The 16,364-nt window shown below is 50.9% G+C and overlaps 1 protein-coding gene across 3 annotated transcripts in view; it reads right to left on the bottom strand.

The window, feature by feature from the left end:
- The window catches only part of RBM19 (RNA binding motif protein 19), a 50,608-nt gene extending 37,251 nt beyond the window's left edge, over nt 1–13,357 (bottom strand). For 2 of the 3 annotated variants that reach the window (XM_056504452.1, XM_056504450.1), the window contains exons 1-20: nt 13,232–13,334; nt 12,578–12,760; nt 12,020–12,151; nt 11,802–11,840; nt 11,105–11,312; nt 9,884–10,143; nt 9,349–9,423; nt 9,026–9,104; nt 8,305–8,376; nt 7,217–7,417; nt 6,543–6,673; nt 6,068–6,189; nt 5,313–5,409; nt 4,766–4,876; nt 4,132–4,332; nt 3,490–3,607; nt 3,131–3,270; nt 2,108–2,168; nt 856–935; nt 466–521 (exon numbers count right to left, since the gene is read on the bottom strand). In XM_056504452.1, coding sequence (XP_056360427.1) covers nt 466–521; nt 856–935; nt 2,108–2,168; nt 3,131–3,270; nt 3,490–3,607; nt 4,132–4,332; nt 4,766–4,876; nt 5,313–5,409; nt 6,068–6,189; nt 6,543–6,673; nt 7,217–7,417; nt 8,305–8,376; nt 9,026–9,104; nt 9,349–9,423; nt 9,884–10,143; nt 11,105–11,312; nt 11,802–11,840; nt 12,020–12,151; nt 12,578–12,760; nt 13,232–13,267 — 2,402 coding nt within the window. In that variant the 5' untranslated portion in view covers nt 13,268–13,334. Of the gene's footprint in view, nt 1–465; nt 522–855; nt 936–2,107; nt 2,169–3,130; nt 3,271–3,489; nt 3,608–4,131; nt 4,333–4,765; nt 4,877–5,312; nt 5,410–6,067; nt 6,190–6,542; nt 6,674–7,216; nt 7,418–8,304; nt 8,377–9,025; nt 9,105–9,348; nt 9,424–9,883; nt 10,144–11,104; nt 11,313–11,801; nt 11,841–12,019; nt 12,152–12,577; nt 12,761–13,231 lie in introns of all 3 variants that reach the window. The other variant, XM_056504451.1, reaches the window with a different exon arrangement.
- Nucleotides 13,358–16,364: the final 3,007 nt, after the last annotated feature.

The following is a 16,364-nucleotide window of genomic DNA, read 5'->3' as shown; positions in this document are numbered from 1 at the left end:
GATTGCCCAGACAAAAGGAGGTAAATCCAAACTTTTTCATCAAGCAAGAAACCTGTTTTGTCTTGATCTGATCAGAATATTATTCCTGAGCTCCTGTTCTCTCAGATGAGAGGTAAAGGACTTCATTACCCAGAGAAGATTTCTCTCCAAAAATTTTTCAAACCCCTGGGAACTAACAGTGCTACCTGAACTGTCACCAAAGCAGAGGATTTTTCCTTGAGCAGGGAAGAAAATTCTGCCTGGTTCTCACTTTGGGTTCACTTTTGGGGCCCCACTTTAGCTCATTCATCTTTTTTTTTTTTCTTTGCCTTTCAAGAAAAACTGACTCAGAGCAAAGGCTGATGTGTTCAACAGCTGGAGCACTCCTGGTCACATCCCTCAGGATGCAGATGCTGGGCAAGAAGGGAAGAAGCTCCCAAGGATGACTGGAGCTGAAATGTTGATGAGGTGAGAGGTGAGCCTTACCTGACAGCTCTCTCTGAGAGCTTCACTTCCAGCTTATGCTCATCCACAGTGCAGCCCTGGGAGTTAAAAAAAAACATATAGTTAATAGAAATGAATATATAAAAGCATTAGAAGTCAAGGCAGCACTAAATTAACATTAATCAGTATTTGTCCTGTGAGGGGATGTCTGGGGATTTTCAGAAATCCTAGAATTGGATCAGCACTGAGAAACTTTTCCACGGTTCTGTCCTTTTACAAAATCTGTCCTCTTCCCTCAAAATCCTGGCCCACTTTAGAGTTTCTCCAGCTGTGCAACCCCCAGGACTGACACCCCCAGCCCCACTTGGAGCTGCCAGGGTGAGCCCAGTTTCTGGAAGAGTCCCAGCCTGGCAGGCTTGGGCTCAGGCTCACCTGCAGCTGGCGCAGAGCCTTCTGGGCACTCTCTGGCTTCTTGTACTCCACAAACCCAAAGCCCATGGAAAGCAAAGTGCCTGTCAGGACAGAAAGGGGACTTGCTAAGAAAGCAGTCATAATATAAGATGTAAAAACAAACCAGGAGCATTGATGGCCAAACCTGGGGGGACAAAAGCTTAATGTCCCATGAAAAGGGCCAGCCTGTCCATGGCTGGATTGGGATGAGCACCCCTGGCTGAGGTTTTTGAGCAAGGCACTGCTCTGGATCAGCTGGTTCTGATGTGAAGAGGGGATGAACAGATGTTGCACACAAACTGATGTTTTCAGTGCAACTTCTCTAAAGTAAACACTGCAAAGCAGCTGCTGGTCACAGTCAGGGAAGTGATCCCCTTGTGGGCACTGCCACTTCCACAACAGAGACATCTCCTCCCCCTGCACTGCAAAGGTTTGCACCACCTGCAGTCACACCACACCCCTGAGGAACTCACTGCCTAATACAGGGGCCATAATTAAGGGACAGTTGATAATGAGGGGAAAAAACACCACCCCATTTTCAACTTCAGAACCTTCAGTGGCAGAGTACTCAGGTGACCCCAGTGCCAGAAGGGATCAGGTGCTACAAGATCAGCCCAGTCAGCACTGAAGAATTCACTGTATTTCTTTATCTCCCAGGGAATGTGAGTTTTCAGATATCCCACGACAGGGAAGCTCTGTCAAGGGGAAATGCCACAAAGCTGTGCACTCCCAGAGAGAAGGCACAGCCCCTCCAGCCAGCTCTATGGCAAGCCAGAGCAGCCAACAGCAGGCACAGCCACTCATCCCTGCAGCCTGGGGGGCTCAGGGCTGGCAGGGAGAAGGCAAACCAAGCCCACTCAGCACAGCTCTCAGCCAGGCATCCTTGAGGATCTGGCATTTCCAGGATAATGCAGGCTTTAATCATCATGGGGCACTGGCTCCTGTCAGCCTGCACCCCACTCTGTCATCCTGAAGGAGTTGTGGCTTTCTCTTGAGATCTTGAGATGGGAGCAGCCAGTCTCCACAAACCCCACAATGGATTTAAGCTTCTACACTGAACCCTGGGGAAGGTTTGGGTGCTGCCTGCAGCCATTTCAATGGGAACACTTCTGGCAGCACTGAGGATTTTGCCAGCAGAACACAAATGCTCAGCCAGATAAAGCTGAAGCAATGCCACACCTGAGCCCTCAGCAACCAGCTGAGGGAAGGAATTGAACAGCAGCATCTAGAGTACCTGCTTTGTCCTTCTTCTTGGATATTGTGCAGCTCTTCAGGGCTCCCACTTTGGAAAACGTCTGCAAGGAATTTGGACACGTGATTCAGCTCCCTTTGTCACAGGCTGGCAGCTCAACTGCCAGCATGGCCTCTCCCACAGGCCCAGCTCCCCCAGCACACACCTGCCAGGCACTGCAGCTGAGCCTCTCATCCCATTATTCTGTGCAAATATACACACACAGAGTTTTAAAGGTATTTTAAAGATATGCTGTCCCAGAAATCCTCCACCACGCCTCAGAAACAGTGCAGAGATGGGAGATGGCTCTGGAGGAACACCCTGCATTACAAGATGTCCTCAGCCAGGTAGAGGCCTTAAGGGTGGGTGGTGCCTGTGATGTCTCTAGAACATAGAGACAGCAAACTAGAGGGTAGCAAACTATTTATTTGACTCCCTTATAAAGCAGAAAAAGAAGAGGGGACAAGTGCCAGCCCTCCTCTGGATGCTTGTCCACAGCTGGACCAGAGTCTGTCCACAGTCTCACAGGTCCAGCATTCTTGGGCCATGGAATGTGGCATTTTACATGGCTATAAGTAAGAGATGGGAAATTCAAGCTGCCTTTCCTCATTCTGTATTAACACCCCACAGAACTTCAGGAATGCCAGGCTCTCTCCCAGGTGCTTTGTTGAAGTGAAGCAGCACAATGTCAGCAGAAGCTGAGAGGAAAAGCACATCCAGAAATCATCATTTATTTATTCACTGCTTCTCACACACAAAGCAGTGGCAGAGCTGCAGCAGTGCCTGTCCCAAGGAGGAGCATTACAGAAAACATGGGAAATCAGCAATGTTAGAAGATTTCCTACTGCCTCCACCTGTCTCTAGGTGGAATTAAACCCCACCAAAACAGTTTCAGATGCATTTATCTTCACTGACACCTGGAGTGATGTTCCCCATCCCAGTAGAACCCAGTGCTCTCTCATCTCCCCCACTAGGTCACACTATCTGCAGCTGAAATCCTTTAAACACCGTGTCCTTATTGCTCACCTCCCTCAGCCTGTCTTCTGTGGTGGCAAAGTTCAGGTTTTTGATGAATAATGTACACCCAGGAATGTTTTCCTCTTCCTCCTCCTCTTCCTCTTCTTCTTCCTGTGCTGCAGCTTCCTCTGAGTCTTTTATAGCTTCACCTGAAACAAGAAGAATGAACCCAACTTTGTAAGATGCAACAAAGCCAAATTTTGGGGGAGTTGCCCACCAAACAGTGGGGATGGGGAGAAAGGTGGTGTATTTAGGGAGGGAAGATCAGCCTCCAGAGTGGGGAAGTCACCCAGACCACACATATCCTGGGGCTTGACAGGACAGCAGAGAAACACAGAGACCCCCAGCAAGTCAGGCTAAGTTCTCACCTGGTACCAGCCCTGCTTCATCCTCCTTTCCTGGAGCCCCAGCTTTTTTTTTCTGAGGGGTTGGGCTGAGGAAAACCCCCATTGGAGCCCACTCCAGATACAAGGGCACAGAATGAAACTGTGAAGAGAAGTCAGGAGAGAAATGAGGAGTGAAGGGAAAGGCCTGAAGGAAAAATTCTGCTCTCAGCTTCATTTTCACCTTGCTCTGCAATGGAAAACAGCAGAGGAAAAGCTGAGTAATGTTTTCAAGTGGCTAAATTGTGTCACAAAAGGATCCAGCCTTACAGGAGCACAGCCTAAACTCTGACACAAAAGGATCCAGCCCTACAGGAGCACAGCCTAAACCCTGTCACAAAAGGATCCAGCCTTTCAGGACCAGAGCCTGCCATGTGTCACTCTTATATTGCAGAAGGGAAAAAAAACCCTCCAGCTGTGTCCCAGCCCCCTTCTCCAGCATCCTCTGCAGGCTGAGCCCTGCTCTGCTGAACCAGGCACCTCCCTAAATCCACAGAACACAGGCTGGAACATCAGAGGCTGTGGGATAACACCCTTCCCACACTCCCTGTGCCCCACACACTCACACTGAGCCTTTCTGCAGCTTCCCAACTCCCCAGGATCCCACTGCCCAGGCAGTGCCCCCACCTTGGAGTAGGCCAGCCTGGTGAAGGCTTGCTTGGCCTCTGTGGGCTCCAGGAACTCCACGATGGCTGTGATGCCTCCCTCTGGCAGCAGCACCCTGCCCAGGCTGCCGTGTTTGCCAAAGAGCTCCTCCAGCTCCATGGTGCTCGTGCTGGCTGGCAGGTTCTTCACCAGGATCACTGTCTTGCTCCTCTCACCAGCAGCCTGACACAGCCAGCAGGGAGAGAAAGAATGTGGGATGTAAGAGAGAATCCAGCAATATTCTAATTGGAGAGTCCAGATCCAACAGGCTGTGCTCTCCCTCTCTTCGTGTCACTCCTTTCCTGGATCCAAAAGGATCAACAGTTGTGTGAAAACCCTCCCTGAAAACCCATCCCACTACAACCACATGTCACAGATGGAGGTTTCAGCTGCAGATCCACAGGGCTCCTTCCCTGCCTACAGCAAGCTGCCCACCATCCTAAAGCCATCATATTATGGATGTCACCCATCCCAAGCTGCATTTTCAAATGGATACATTCCCTAACTCATCAGGGAGGCTTCAATCCTGCAAGATGCCCAGGATTAAATTCCCAATTTCCAAGAGAGCTGAGAACACCAGGACTAGGAGGGGTGGATCCCTGTTGGTGCCTCTCACCTGGCTGAAGGAGTCCAGGCTGACTCCATTCTCCACGAGGAACCGGCGGATTTCCTGGACCAGCTCCGTTTCTCCCAGAGCCACTCTCACTGCCACGCTGTCCTTGCTCTCCTGCAGGCAAGAATTCAGTCACCTGCTGCTCTCAGAAGCACATGCAAAGGGAATGTGGCTGGCAGCTTGAGGGTAAAATGCTCCAGCTCCTCTGGAGCTGCTGCAAATTGTGCTGTTGGAATTCAAACACATCCCAAAGTAAAATGAAATTTTCAGGAAGGATCTGAGCTTTAAGGTGTAAATTCCCATCAACTTCTAGTTATGCAGAAATGTAAAATTCAGCCAGAGGAAAGCAGAGTGGGAAGGAAAGCTGTGGGGACCAAGGGATCAACAGCTTCATATCCCACAGAGGTGCTACAGCACCACAGGCCTCAGCTGTGTGGTGCCCATGGATGCACTGAGGCTGTTCCTGTACAAGGCCAGGAAGGCTCTGGCCACAAAGACACAGGCAGGAAAGTGATGTCCCACCCCAGTGATCCATCCCAACCCAACTCACAGCATCCAGCACTTGGCTTTTGGAAGCATTGTACTTCTGGGCCATGGCATCAGCCACAGCGTTTGTCCCCACAAACAGCGCGTTCCAGTTGTGGGAGCTGGCAAGAGAAAAAGCCAGGGTCAGTTATGGACCTCTAACCAATAATCCTGGGAAAAAGCAGCTCTGAGCACCACCATGAGCAGGCAGAGTGAAGAGAGAGAGGGAAATAAGGGTGGAAGATCCCTAGAGGAGGGACAGGATGGGGGAGAGGTGACTGAGAGCTCTGCTTCCCCAGACCTGACTGGTCACAGCTCTGCAGCTGAAGTTCAGGTACTGGCTCAGAGGAACACACATTTCCAACTGCTTTCCTCGACCCACAAACCCCATGCAAGCAAGGTTGCACCTTTTTCCCTTCAGTACAGAAAATATCAGGCACTTCTTGCAAACTGATCTGTCACCCAGCAGGAAAAGCTGCTACAAGCTTTAGAATTACAGGTAGCCAGGAGCAGAAAGGCCCAATTGATCTGAAATCACTCCCAGAAGAATTACCAACTCTTTTTAGAGAAGTAATTCATACCAAAGCCCTGCTGCTCTCAATTTCTGCTGCTCACTGAGCTACTGCAGCTACTTGGGCACAGGAGTCAGGCAGGCAAGAGAGAAAGGAAACAGAGCTGCACAGCAAATGCTTCATCAACTTTGGGAATGTCTTCACAGCCCCTGTGAAGATCCCACATGCATTCCTGCCACTGCCTGGAATCTGGCAGCTCGTGCTGTACCTGGCACTGTTGGCTTTGTCCTTGGCCTCTTTCCTCTTTTTGTAGGAGGAAGATTCTTCTGCATCTCCATCTTCTGTTTTGTCCTTTCTGATCGTGGAGGGTAAAAGATGCATCATTCTGCCCTGCAAGACAGGAAGAAGAGCAGCTCTGGAATAACTCACAGATGGAGAAAATTTCCTGGCACCTTTCTTAGTCAGACAGACTTGGTAGAAGGAGGGAATTTTCCTTCCCAAACGAGCCACATCTGCAAGTCAAAGTGGCTGCACAGCATGAGACAGACTCAGAGCTCCTTCCCCACCTCCAGCAGGATTTTGGTGTTTGCAAAGCTGCTCAAACCAAGCTTATCTACCAAAAGAACCTGCAGGAGAGCCTCAATCTTTTTAACAAAGCCCACAAGCAAACTCTCAGGCACATTCCCAACAAGCATTCCCACCAGCTGCAGCCCAGAGCACAGGAAAAGCATCAGCTGCTGTACCTGGAACACCTGCCCATCCAGCTCTGCCAGGGCCTTCACAGCATGCTCAGGGATCATGTAGGTGATGAAGGCAAATCCTTTGGGCTTCTTGGTGAGGCTGTCTATGGGGAAGTGGATCTCCGAGAGGGGTCCTGCAGGAGCAAGGCCTGGGGTCACACCTGTCCCTGCACAGCTCTGAACTGCCACCTCCCACACACAGTCAGGGATCAGGGGAGCAGCTCTGGATGTGTGGGAGCCAGGAGCTGCAGAGGGACAAGGCACAAGGATCCCAAGTCCAGGTGTGGCAGCTCATGGGCTCTCATGGTGACACAAACCAGCTCTGAGCAGCTGCCCTCACCTCCAGTCAGAGATAAAGACCTCCACAACTTCACCCTCTCTGCCCCAGGATGCCAAGATAACCTTAAATGTGTTGAATTTGGAATTGGAAAAGGGACACTTCAAACTTAACACCCCAGGTCTGGAATGACAAGTGGATTTCAAGGATTCACCTCTCACCTGCAGGAGGCCTGCTGCCCAGCAGGCTCACATTATCACATCAGAAAATGAACATGATGGCAGCTGGGCCATGTCCAGATGTGGGACACAGAGCTTTGTCCATTCCCACCCAGCAGGAAAACCTCTGGACAAAGCAAAAACATTGCCCTGCAAGTTCCAGCCCCGTGGCAAACACTCACCATACTTTGAAAAGATCTTCTCCAAGTCCTCCTCAGTGCTGGTGAAAGGCAGATTCCTGACAAAGAGTCTCCCTGACTCAGACAGGTCCTCTTCCTCCTCATCATCCCTCAGGCTCCTTTGCCAGGGCTGGTGCTCAGGTTTTGCTGGAGCAGTTTCTTTTGCAGTGTTCCTGCACCGGGACACCTCCACACAGCGCCCACCTGCCCCCCAAACAACACACAGGGACCTTGGACACCTCCAGTGCCACAGCAAACCACAGCCATGGGCAAATGCTGCCTGGAGAGGCTGCCTGAGCACAGGCTAGACACAGCTAAAGGAATAAAGGAGGGATTTTAAAAAGGCCTTCAAAGGTGACACCTTGGGCAGTGCAAGAGCCTGGCTGAGGCTAAACCCAACATGGATGATGGTCACAAGTTTTCACACTTTTATAAGTTTTGATCCATTTATATAATAGGGTTAATTGTTCAATTACATCTCCAGGTTATGAAGTCCCAGCTCCCAGACTGTTCTTCTCAACTTGCTGTTTATGTTTTTTGGGCCTGAACTGGAAAAGGATTGTTTTGTCTAACTGAGCTGTGAGGAGAACTTGCTAACCTTCTATGTGAAGTTTAGAGTTACACACAAATGCACTACAGAATCTGGATAATATGAAAGGTAAAACTGAAAGCATCACAAAGAGCCCAGGGTTAGACAATCACAGGCTCTGAGCAGGACTCACAACTAAGGGGGAGGTGGGGGCTGGAAGAGTCAGCCTTCATAAAAAACTTCCCTTTCAGAGAGTCCCTACACAATGTTTGCAAACAGCTCTTCAGAAGCTTCTCCAAGGGTTAGGCCAAGCCCAGGGCTCCAACCCAGCTGAACTCCAGCAGTGTTATTTTTATCCCAACAAGAACCACCTCAAGCACACAGCACAACACAAAAGGGCCCCAAAACCCCACTCCTGCCACAGCACCTGGTTTATCCCAAGGAACAAGGTTTATCCCCCATCTGCCAGGGAAAAACTCCAATGGCAGGAGCTACTTGTGCAGGGAACACTCGAGCAGCTGAGCTCCCACAGGCAGAACAAGGAGGAACAAACAGCCCTTACCCAGGAATTCTTTTTTCCGCTTCAAGGCCCTTTGCATTTCTGCTTCACTCTTCAAGTCAACAAAGATGTAACCTTGGAGGAAGGGAAGGTTCAACTGAGCATCATGTGGGGAACACACACAGCCACTAATTGGGTAATTAAGGGTGAATTGGGCTTGTTTTAATATAGATTCCTATAGATAGAGCATTCAGCTCTCATCAAAAGTTTCAATCCAGCCTGGAAATGGCCATGTCAGACTGGAAGGCTGCCTTTTCAATGCTTATTCTCTATATACAAATCAAAACTTGACTTAGCAGCTGGAGGAGGCTTTCACAGGTGCCTCTGAGAGCAAATAAAAGATGCATATTTGTTGGACTATTATGGGAAAAGAGCAGACAGCAAAGCTCCAAGGACCTGCTCCCACAACTCAGCAGTGCCCTGGGCTGCTGCAGCTATCCCAGAGGAACAGGCTTTTCCTTGGCATGGTTTGGGGTGCTTAGAAAAGTTCTGGATGCAGCTCAATAAAAGAAGAAAAAGGCTCCTGCTGCTACTCCTAAGGGAGCACAGCCAAGATTACTCTGCCCACGGCATCCTGTGGGCAGCAAGTAGGGCAGGAGAGCTGCAAAGTCACAGAAAGGTCTCAAAGAACCAGGCCACGAGCCAGGGATTTGGAAGTGCAGACTGGGAGAGAAGAGGGGTGACCAAGACTCACAGCCCACTCCCTTCCACACACAGCCCTTACCTGAATTCTTCCCCTGGGCCTTTTTTCCCATCCGGATTGCCACTGGCTTCAGAGGGAAGAAAAATTCCCGAATTTTTTGCTGCAGGAAGAATTAGAATTGTTTAAGTTCTCAGATAGAGGAAGCAGCAAGTTGCAGGCTTAGTTTTATACATATAAAAGTAACAGATCCACAAAGAAATCTCTGCACAAAGACAGCTCAGAAGTTCCCCTGATCACCCACACAACCCCCAGAAGAGTGAAAAGTGAGAAGTTTCTGCCCACCCCTTGCAGAGGTGCACTGGGGGATGCCCTGAGCCCCCTCCCCAGTGGGAAACCACACTTGCCTCAGTGATGTTCAAGGGGGCCCCACGGAGCTTCACTGTGAATGGAGTGCTGGCTTCCCCTGAGCTGCCCTGGCTCTGCACAGAGGAGGGGGAAGAAAAGTGAGAAAAAGCTGAAGGAAAGAACAAAAAAACACAGCACAACCAGCTGGGCTTGGCCAACAAACAGGAGGCTGAAATTGGGAGGGAATATCAGGAGATCCCCACAGCTGCAGCAGCCTGGGGCAGGAGGTGCCAGCTGAAGGGGCACTGCCACAGAAAAACTGAGTGCTGCTCTTTCCAGGACAGCATTTCCTGGAAGAAAACCTCTGACAAGGACACTAGCAGCACTTACCTGGAAGCCCCATCATTAGGAATTTAGTCAGCCCTGAGGAGATTCAACTGCATTTGTAAATGGGTCACACCAAGAATGCCAAGAAAGCTGCAAATGGGCCTTGCAGCCTTCCAGGCTGTCAGCTCATCCCTGCAGGGACTGGCAGACACCTGCTTTCCATGAAGCTGCTGCTGCAGAGAAGACAGAAATCTAATTCAGCTGTACCTCCAGCATGGATCCTTTTTCCTTCTTCCCCACTGGTGTGTTTTGCTCTGTTTGTTGGGCTTTTTGCTTCCCCCTTTTCAATGTGTGGGCTTCTGCAATGCCTGAATCCTCCTCAGTCTCACTTTCCTCCTCTTCCTCCTCAGTCTCTGTTTCTTCCTCTGTACTGGATGAGGAGGAAGAATCCTTCACCACTTTAGATTTCAGGTAATCCATATCTGAGAGGTCTTTGCTGGTAGCTGCCTTCTTCCCTTCTTTCTTTCCTGGCAGAGAGGAGAGAGCACAGTTTTTTTCATACAGATGATGATGATGCTCTCCCCCCAGGCCAGGAAAAAGCTGAGAACTGACACAATCATGACCATCACCTCTTTGTCCTCTAACTTTACCATGGGAAAGGCTTGGGAACAGCAGAGCAACTTCATCTCAGCACTGTCACACTGACAGCCTGGGTTTCAAAGCAACAGTTCATGTATAAAACATGTCAGACAGGGGTTTGAGGTACTCCAGAACAAAGTCACAATTTTAGCTGAATACCCCAAGCAGGCCTCAGAGAAGGGTTTGAAGTGTTTAGTTTTACAGAAAATCACACCTGTATTTGAGTTACAGGGCAAACACCACTCACTCCACAGAGCAGCCTGAGAAAATCCCATGGAGGGAGGGACAAAAGCTCTATACCCACCCCATCCCTGCTGCAGGGACACTGGATTCCAAAATGCACACACCAGACTGCAGCCCGGACTGGTGAGTGTTTAGAATGAACCCATAACTCCAGATTTCCTCTCAGGAGCCAAGACACTGAACCCAGTCCCTCCCCATCAACCCTGGCAGGCCCACTTTCCAGAAATGTGCATCAAAGGCAGAGCAGACAAGTTCACAGAGGTTCCTAAACCAACATCAACCACATCCAGCCCTGAAAATCCTGGAGATGAAGGGGCTGCAAGTAGGAAAGCACTTCAAGGAAAGCTGCAGATGTTTGCCCTGTTATTCCTCCTAATGGCACTGGGAAAGCACAAATGGCACCCCCAAATATCAGACTCTGCATTTGCCACATTTCCCCAACTATCAGACTCTGCATTTGCCATATTTCCCCAACTATCAGACTCTGCATTTGCCACATTTCCCCAAATTTGGGGGAACTACCAGACACTCCCAACACATAAAAAGGTGACACTGAGTCCAATCCTGTCACTGTGACAAGCAAAGGGTGACAACTCCCTTGGGTACCTTTAATCTCCTCCTCATCTTCAGAGGGTTCATCCCCAGCCTCACTCAGCTCCTCAGACTCATCTGAATCAAAGTTCAGGTAATCAGCTGCTGCTGCTGCTTTTCCCTTCAGAGGCTCCTCTGCCAAAGTGTCATTAGCCCAAGTGGCCACCTGGGACCGCTTCTGGTGAACCACCAAGAACTCCTGGAATGTTTTATCTTCCTCCAGCTGTGGGGAAAAAGAAAAAAAGAAAAAAAAAAAGCTGTAAAGAGAGACTCAGTGAATCTGAAATCCAAGGTGTCACCTCATTTCCAGCACTGTAGAACCAAAAATCCCTTCAGGGGAGCTCAATTTACAAGGGGATTAAAGTCTTCTCAAGGTGTCTCATTCCTACTCTTATTTTATAACTGGTGTTTAGAAAGTACTTTAAAGAGGAAAACATAACAATAAAAAGAGAAAAAAACAGACAAGTTAAATGTGACAAAACTCACACATGGATAAAGCCCAGAACTGGTGAAACAGAACTGACCTGGATGCAGTGAATGCTCACAGGAGTTGCTGATCATTAAAGAGTTGGAGCCCCATGTTGGGGCTGTTAAAATGATTTTTTACAATAGAACTGGACTGTCCCAGTCTGAATTAGCAGCATGGGAAGCAGGACAGAAAGGAACTATTCAGCAGCAAGAATGCAGGGATAGCAGTCCAACCTCAACTCACCTTCTTTAAGTTATCCACTGGATCTTTCTTCTTTTTATCCTTGGGGAAAAAAAAACCAGAAAGATTTATTAGAAGCACAGGCAATTCCAGAGAAGCCAAGAGCACAGGGAACAGAGATCCTGAGGCAGAAAACATCAGCATCTGGTGTCCCAGCTGCTCTGTCCCCTTCCCCACAGCCCAGGCCACCCTTCTCTGGCACTGACACACATCAGACTCACTTTCTTCGTGCCTGCAGGAGCTGCACTTGCCAAGGGCTCCTTGGGCTGCTTTTCTGAGGCAGGGGCCTTCTGAGAGTGCTTGCTCCAGGCTTTGGGTTTTGTAGGGTCACCAAAAGACTTGCACAGCTCCACCTGGAATGAGTCAGGTCTTTAATTAAACATGTGCTCCACAGCCTGGGTTGTAACTGCTGGGTAACTTCACTCAGGAATTACTGGAACCCTGATGGGATGTAGGGCATGTGCAGGGACAACTTTTTACAGAAGATTATTTTAAAAGAACAGAGCTACACATTCAGTCACCATGGGAAATTCAGGACTGGAAAGGCACAGGATCCCAGGATGGCTTGGACTGCAAGGGACCTTAAAGTGCCACCCCCTGCCATGGGCAGGGACAACTTCCACTGTCCCAGCTGCTCCCAGCCCCATCCCATGGCCTTGGACACTGCCAGGGATCCAGGGGCAGCCAGAGCTGCTCTGTGCCAGGGTCTCCCCACCTGCCTCTTCCTGAGATCCCATTCCCCAAGAAGCTCAGGGAGATGTCAGCAGAGACCAGCTCACCGTGACTCTGGAAGTGTCTATGAAGCTTTTGTTGAAGTGGTTCAGGGCTGTTTGAGCTTCATCCTCAGACTTGTAGCCAATGAAGCCGAACTTCCTGAACCTCCCATCCTTGGTGTACTTCAGGCAGCAATCAGTGAGGGTGCCAAAGGCACCAAAGAGCTTCCTGAAGCGCTCCTCCTTCATCTGGGAGGGAAATCAGCCACAGGGAGACTCTGGAACTATTCTGTCCCAAAGGTTTGTGAAGCAAATCCCCCCTTCAGCCACCAGAGCCGCTCATCCTCCCCAGGAACCCACAGACAGGGAACAGGGCGGGATCCTGCCGGCCACCGCAGCACCGGGGGCACTGCTCCCAGCTCCGGGGCAGCGAGGGGGGCACGGTGACCACAGCACAGCCCCTGCCCAGCCCGTGCCCCTCACGCTGCTTCCTGCAGCTTCCTGACTCCTCCAGGAGCGTCCCCATGTTCCCCATCCCAGCACTGATCGCAGCCCCTCCCCCCGGGATATCTCACCGTTCCCCCTCCAAAACCTCACCCTCCCGCCCCTTCAAACCTCTCCAGTGCCTTCCCTGCCCGGCACCCGCCTCCCCCCGCAGCGTCCCCTCAGACCCTTCCTCTACCCGGCACGCCCCCTGCAGCCCCGACACCGATCCCTCACCCCATTGGGGAGATTCTTCACGATAAGCCGCGACATGGCAGCGACAGACGCCAAGAAAACCGCTCAGCGCCGCGCACGCCGCCCCATGGGCGCCGCCATATTCCCCGCGTCACGTGGTCTGCGGGCGGCGGCGCGCATGCGCGGGGGCAGAACCCGGATGTTGGTCCTTAGCAACGGCCCCTTAGCAACGGGGCCTGCAGGGCATGGCGGGCAGGGAGGGGAGCGGGGCACCGTGAGGAGCGGTGACAGCCCCGGCTCACCCCGCAGAGCGCGGCTGTAGCTCCCGGCCCGGCCGCAGGAGGGAGCTCCGCGCCCGCCGCTCCCGCTCCGCCGGCCGTGAGCCTCCGGAGATGTGCAGTTTGCACTGGTGGCACGGCTTAAAGTCATGCGGGAGCCAGGGGGAAGGAGGGATATGTGTGATTTTGTGATATATGACAGAATGTAATTGGTGTCAAGTTGTACAATAATGTAGAACAAGCAATGTTTGTATGAATAAAATAATAAAGAAAACTCAGAAACCAAAAAGAGGACCACAGACTTGCTTCATCACATCATTGTAACGTCCAACAAAAGCAGGGCAGCCCGAATTAACAATTAAATAGACATAGGGCTGAGACGGCTCTTTCAGGAACTGTCCAGGGAACACCCAAACCATGAGAGCCCCACGATTAAGATAACCAGAGCCATCGGGAAAAATACACCTGAATGCCAGCTTCCCTAAACCCAAACCTGCAGGATACATCTCAATTCCAGCTTCCCTAAACCAAAACCTGCAAATTACATCTCAATTCCAGCTTCCCTAAACCAAAACCTGCAGGATACATCTCAATTCCAGCTTCCCTAAACCAAAACCTGCAGGATACATCTCAATTCCAGCTTCCCTAAACCAAAACCTGCAAATTACATCTCAATTCCATCTTCCCTAAACCCCAACCTGCCTTCCTCAGAATTCATCCTCAGAATATGGTTTTGTGGTTTTGTCCAGCCCAACACAGTGAAAAGAAAACCTCATGAATATGAAGACAAAACCTCCGCTCTGGGCTAAAAACCTGGATAAAAAGTGGGCTGACTAAGGGGTTTTGTGACCATTGGGGTTCTGATGTGATAGAGATCAGATCGCAGTGTGTTCACCCAGCGCTGTCCCTGTTTGATTGTGGCTATTGAGGACTGTATTTCAGTCACTAAATAAATATTGCTTATTTTGATCATATTTAATTCGCTTGGATCTCGTTTTTATCTGTAACAGTTTGGTCCAGGGAAACTCTGGATCCCTGGATGTATTCATGGTGCCAGGTTGGACATTGAGGCTTGGAGCAGCCTGGGGGGGGTGGAAGGTGTCCCTGCCCGTGGCAGGGGATGGAATGAGATGAATGGTAAGGTCCCTTCAATTCCAAACCCTTCTGTGATTCTATGAATAAAAACAGCTTCCCTCCAAGGAATGGTTAAATAATCCCACAGCCAGAGGGTGATGTGTTATGAGAGCTCCAAAGGATAAAAGAGAGCAAAAGTCACAGAATAAAAAAAACTCCTTGAGGGTTACTAAACACTGCAGGTCCTTTCCTACCTGAACATCCACCTCCAGCTTCCTCATGAGGGGCAGCTCCAATCTGCTGTCTCCCTGCTGTGCCAGGGGAAAATCAGCTTGGATATCAGGAAAAGGCTCTTCCTCCCAGAGAAGGACCAGGACTCTGAGATCCTTGTAGGTCCCTCCCCACTCAGGGCATTTTATCCTTCCATGAGCCATTGCTGAAGGCTGAGCATATCTGGGGGTTTTTCAAGTGCCTGCTCCTGCTTGCAGCCCCTCAGCCCTGCTCTGCCCACATCAGATGAACTGGCAATCTGATTTTACACTGTTATTCCTAGAGGAAAATGCCTGGGACAGTTCTGAGCTTCAGCACCAGCCCCCTCCCACTCTCTCCACAGTCTGGAGTTACCCCAGGGATAACTTGGAGCTCTTTACCATCTCCTAATGCCCCTTTGAGGCTGGTCCAGCTGGCTGAGCCCATCCCAAAGGCTGCAGGCAGCAGGGAGACAGGGCAGGAGCTGTCTGGGGGAGGCAACCCCAACCCAGGCACATCCCAGTGTCCTGGCAGGACTGGGGTGACAGCGAGGGGAATGCATTTTCCAGGTGGCAGGGCAGGACAGCAGGAGAGATGGGATGCTCTGAGAATGCCATCAGTGCCCTGCTCAGAGGGAAGGTGCACAGCACAAGCCCCTCTCACCCCTCAGTCCTGGCTGGGGAGCTGCTCCTCTGTCCCTTTACTCCGTGAGGTGTCACAGCACAGGGAGCCAGCTCCTCCCCCCGTGCTCCTGCCTGCTCCTTGGGCAGGCTGTCAGGGCTGTCACTGGGGATGAGGGCTGGCACTGACAGCACCCTCAGCCATCACCAACACATCCAGACCTTGCCCTTGTCACTGCTGTCCTCTCTGAGACACCTGTCCCCCCGTGTCCCTCCCCATGTCCCCCTCACCGCTGTGTGCAGCTGGCAGCAGTGCCCAGCTCCTGCTCCTGCCTCCTGAGGCTGCACAGGGATGGAGCCCAGCTGTGTCCAGCCCTTCTGCTCCACGTGGCTCCTCACCTCCCAGCACAGCTGCAATTTGCCTCCTCATTGCATTTTCTGTGCTCAGGTGGGATCATGGCCCCAGTGCTCAGCTGCTACAGGTGTGACCCCTAAGGATGCCTGGGATCAGAAAGAGCCTCTTCTCCAGGGGAGTTTGGGGGAGCAGTGCTTAACTGGGGCCAGGTCAGGTACCCAGCTGACTCTTGGTTCCAGTGGGCATGGCAAAGTCCATGGAGATGTTCAGCTCTGCTGGTCTCACTTAATTGAAAACCACTGATTTTCAATTGTACAGAAGCACAAGATTTACACACACTGATTCAAATTTGATTTCCTTTGTGGGTTCTGCTCCTCAGGGTGGGTCAAGATTTTAAGTTTGCGAATGTAGGACTGGGAACATAATTTTTTTCTGGAAAACTGGGAGTTTTAAGGGGATCAGAGAGAAGAGTTGCCCCTTCAGCAGGTGGTTGTGCTGCACCATGGAAGGCCCTTCCCCAAGGCAGGCTCAGTTCCAACCTGAGATCCCAGCCCTGGGCAGACAAGGGAAACTGAGGCCCTGTCCTGAGAAGGCTCTAA

This window comes from Oenanthe melanoleuca, chromosome 15 (assembly GCF_029582105.1).
Source record: "Oenanthe melanoleuca isolate GR-GAL-2019-014 chromosome 15, OMel1.0, whole genome shotgun sequence".
Taxonomy (NCBI): domain Eukaryota; kingdom Metazoa; phylum Chordata; class Aves; order Passeriformes; family Muscicapidae; genus Oenanthe; species Oenanthe melanoleuca.
Note: the sequence above shows the minus strand (reverse complement) of the source record. Positions and strands in the feature narration are given on the sequence as shown.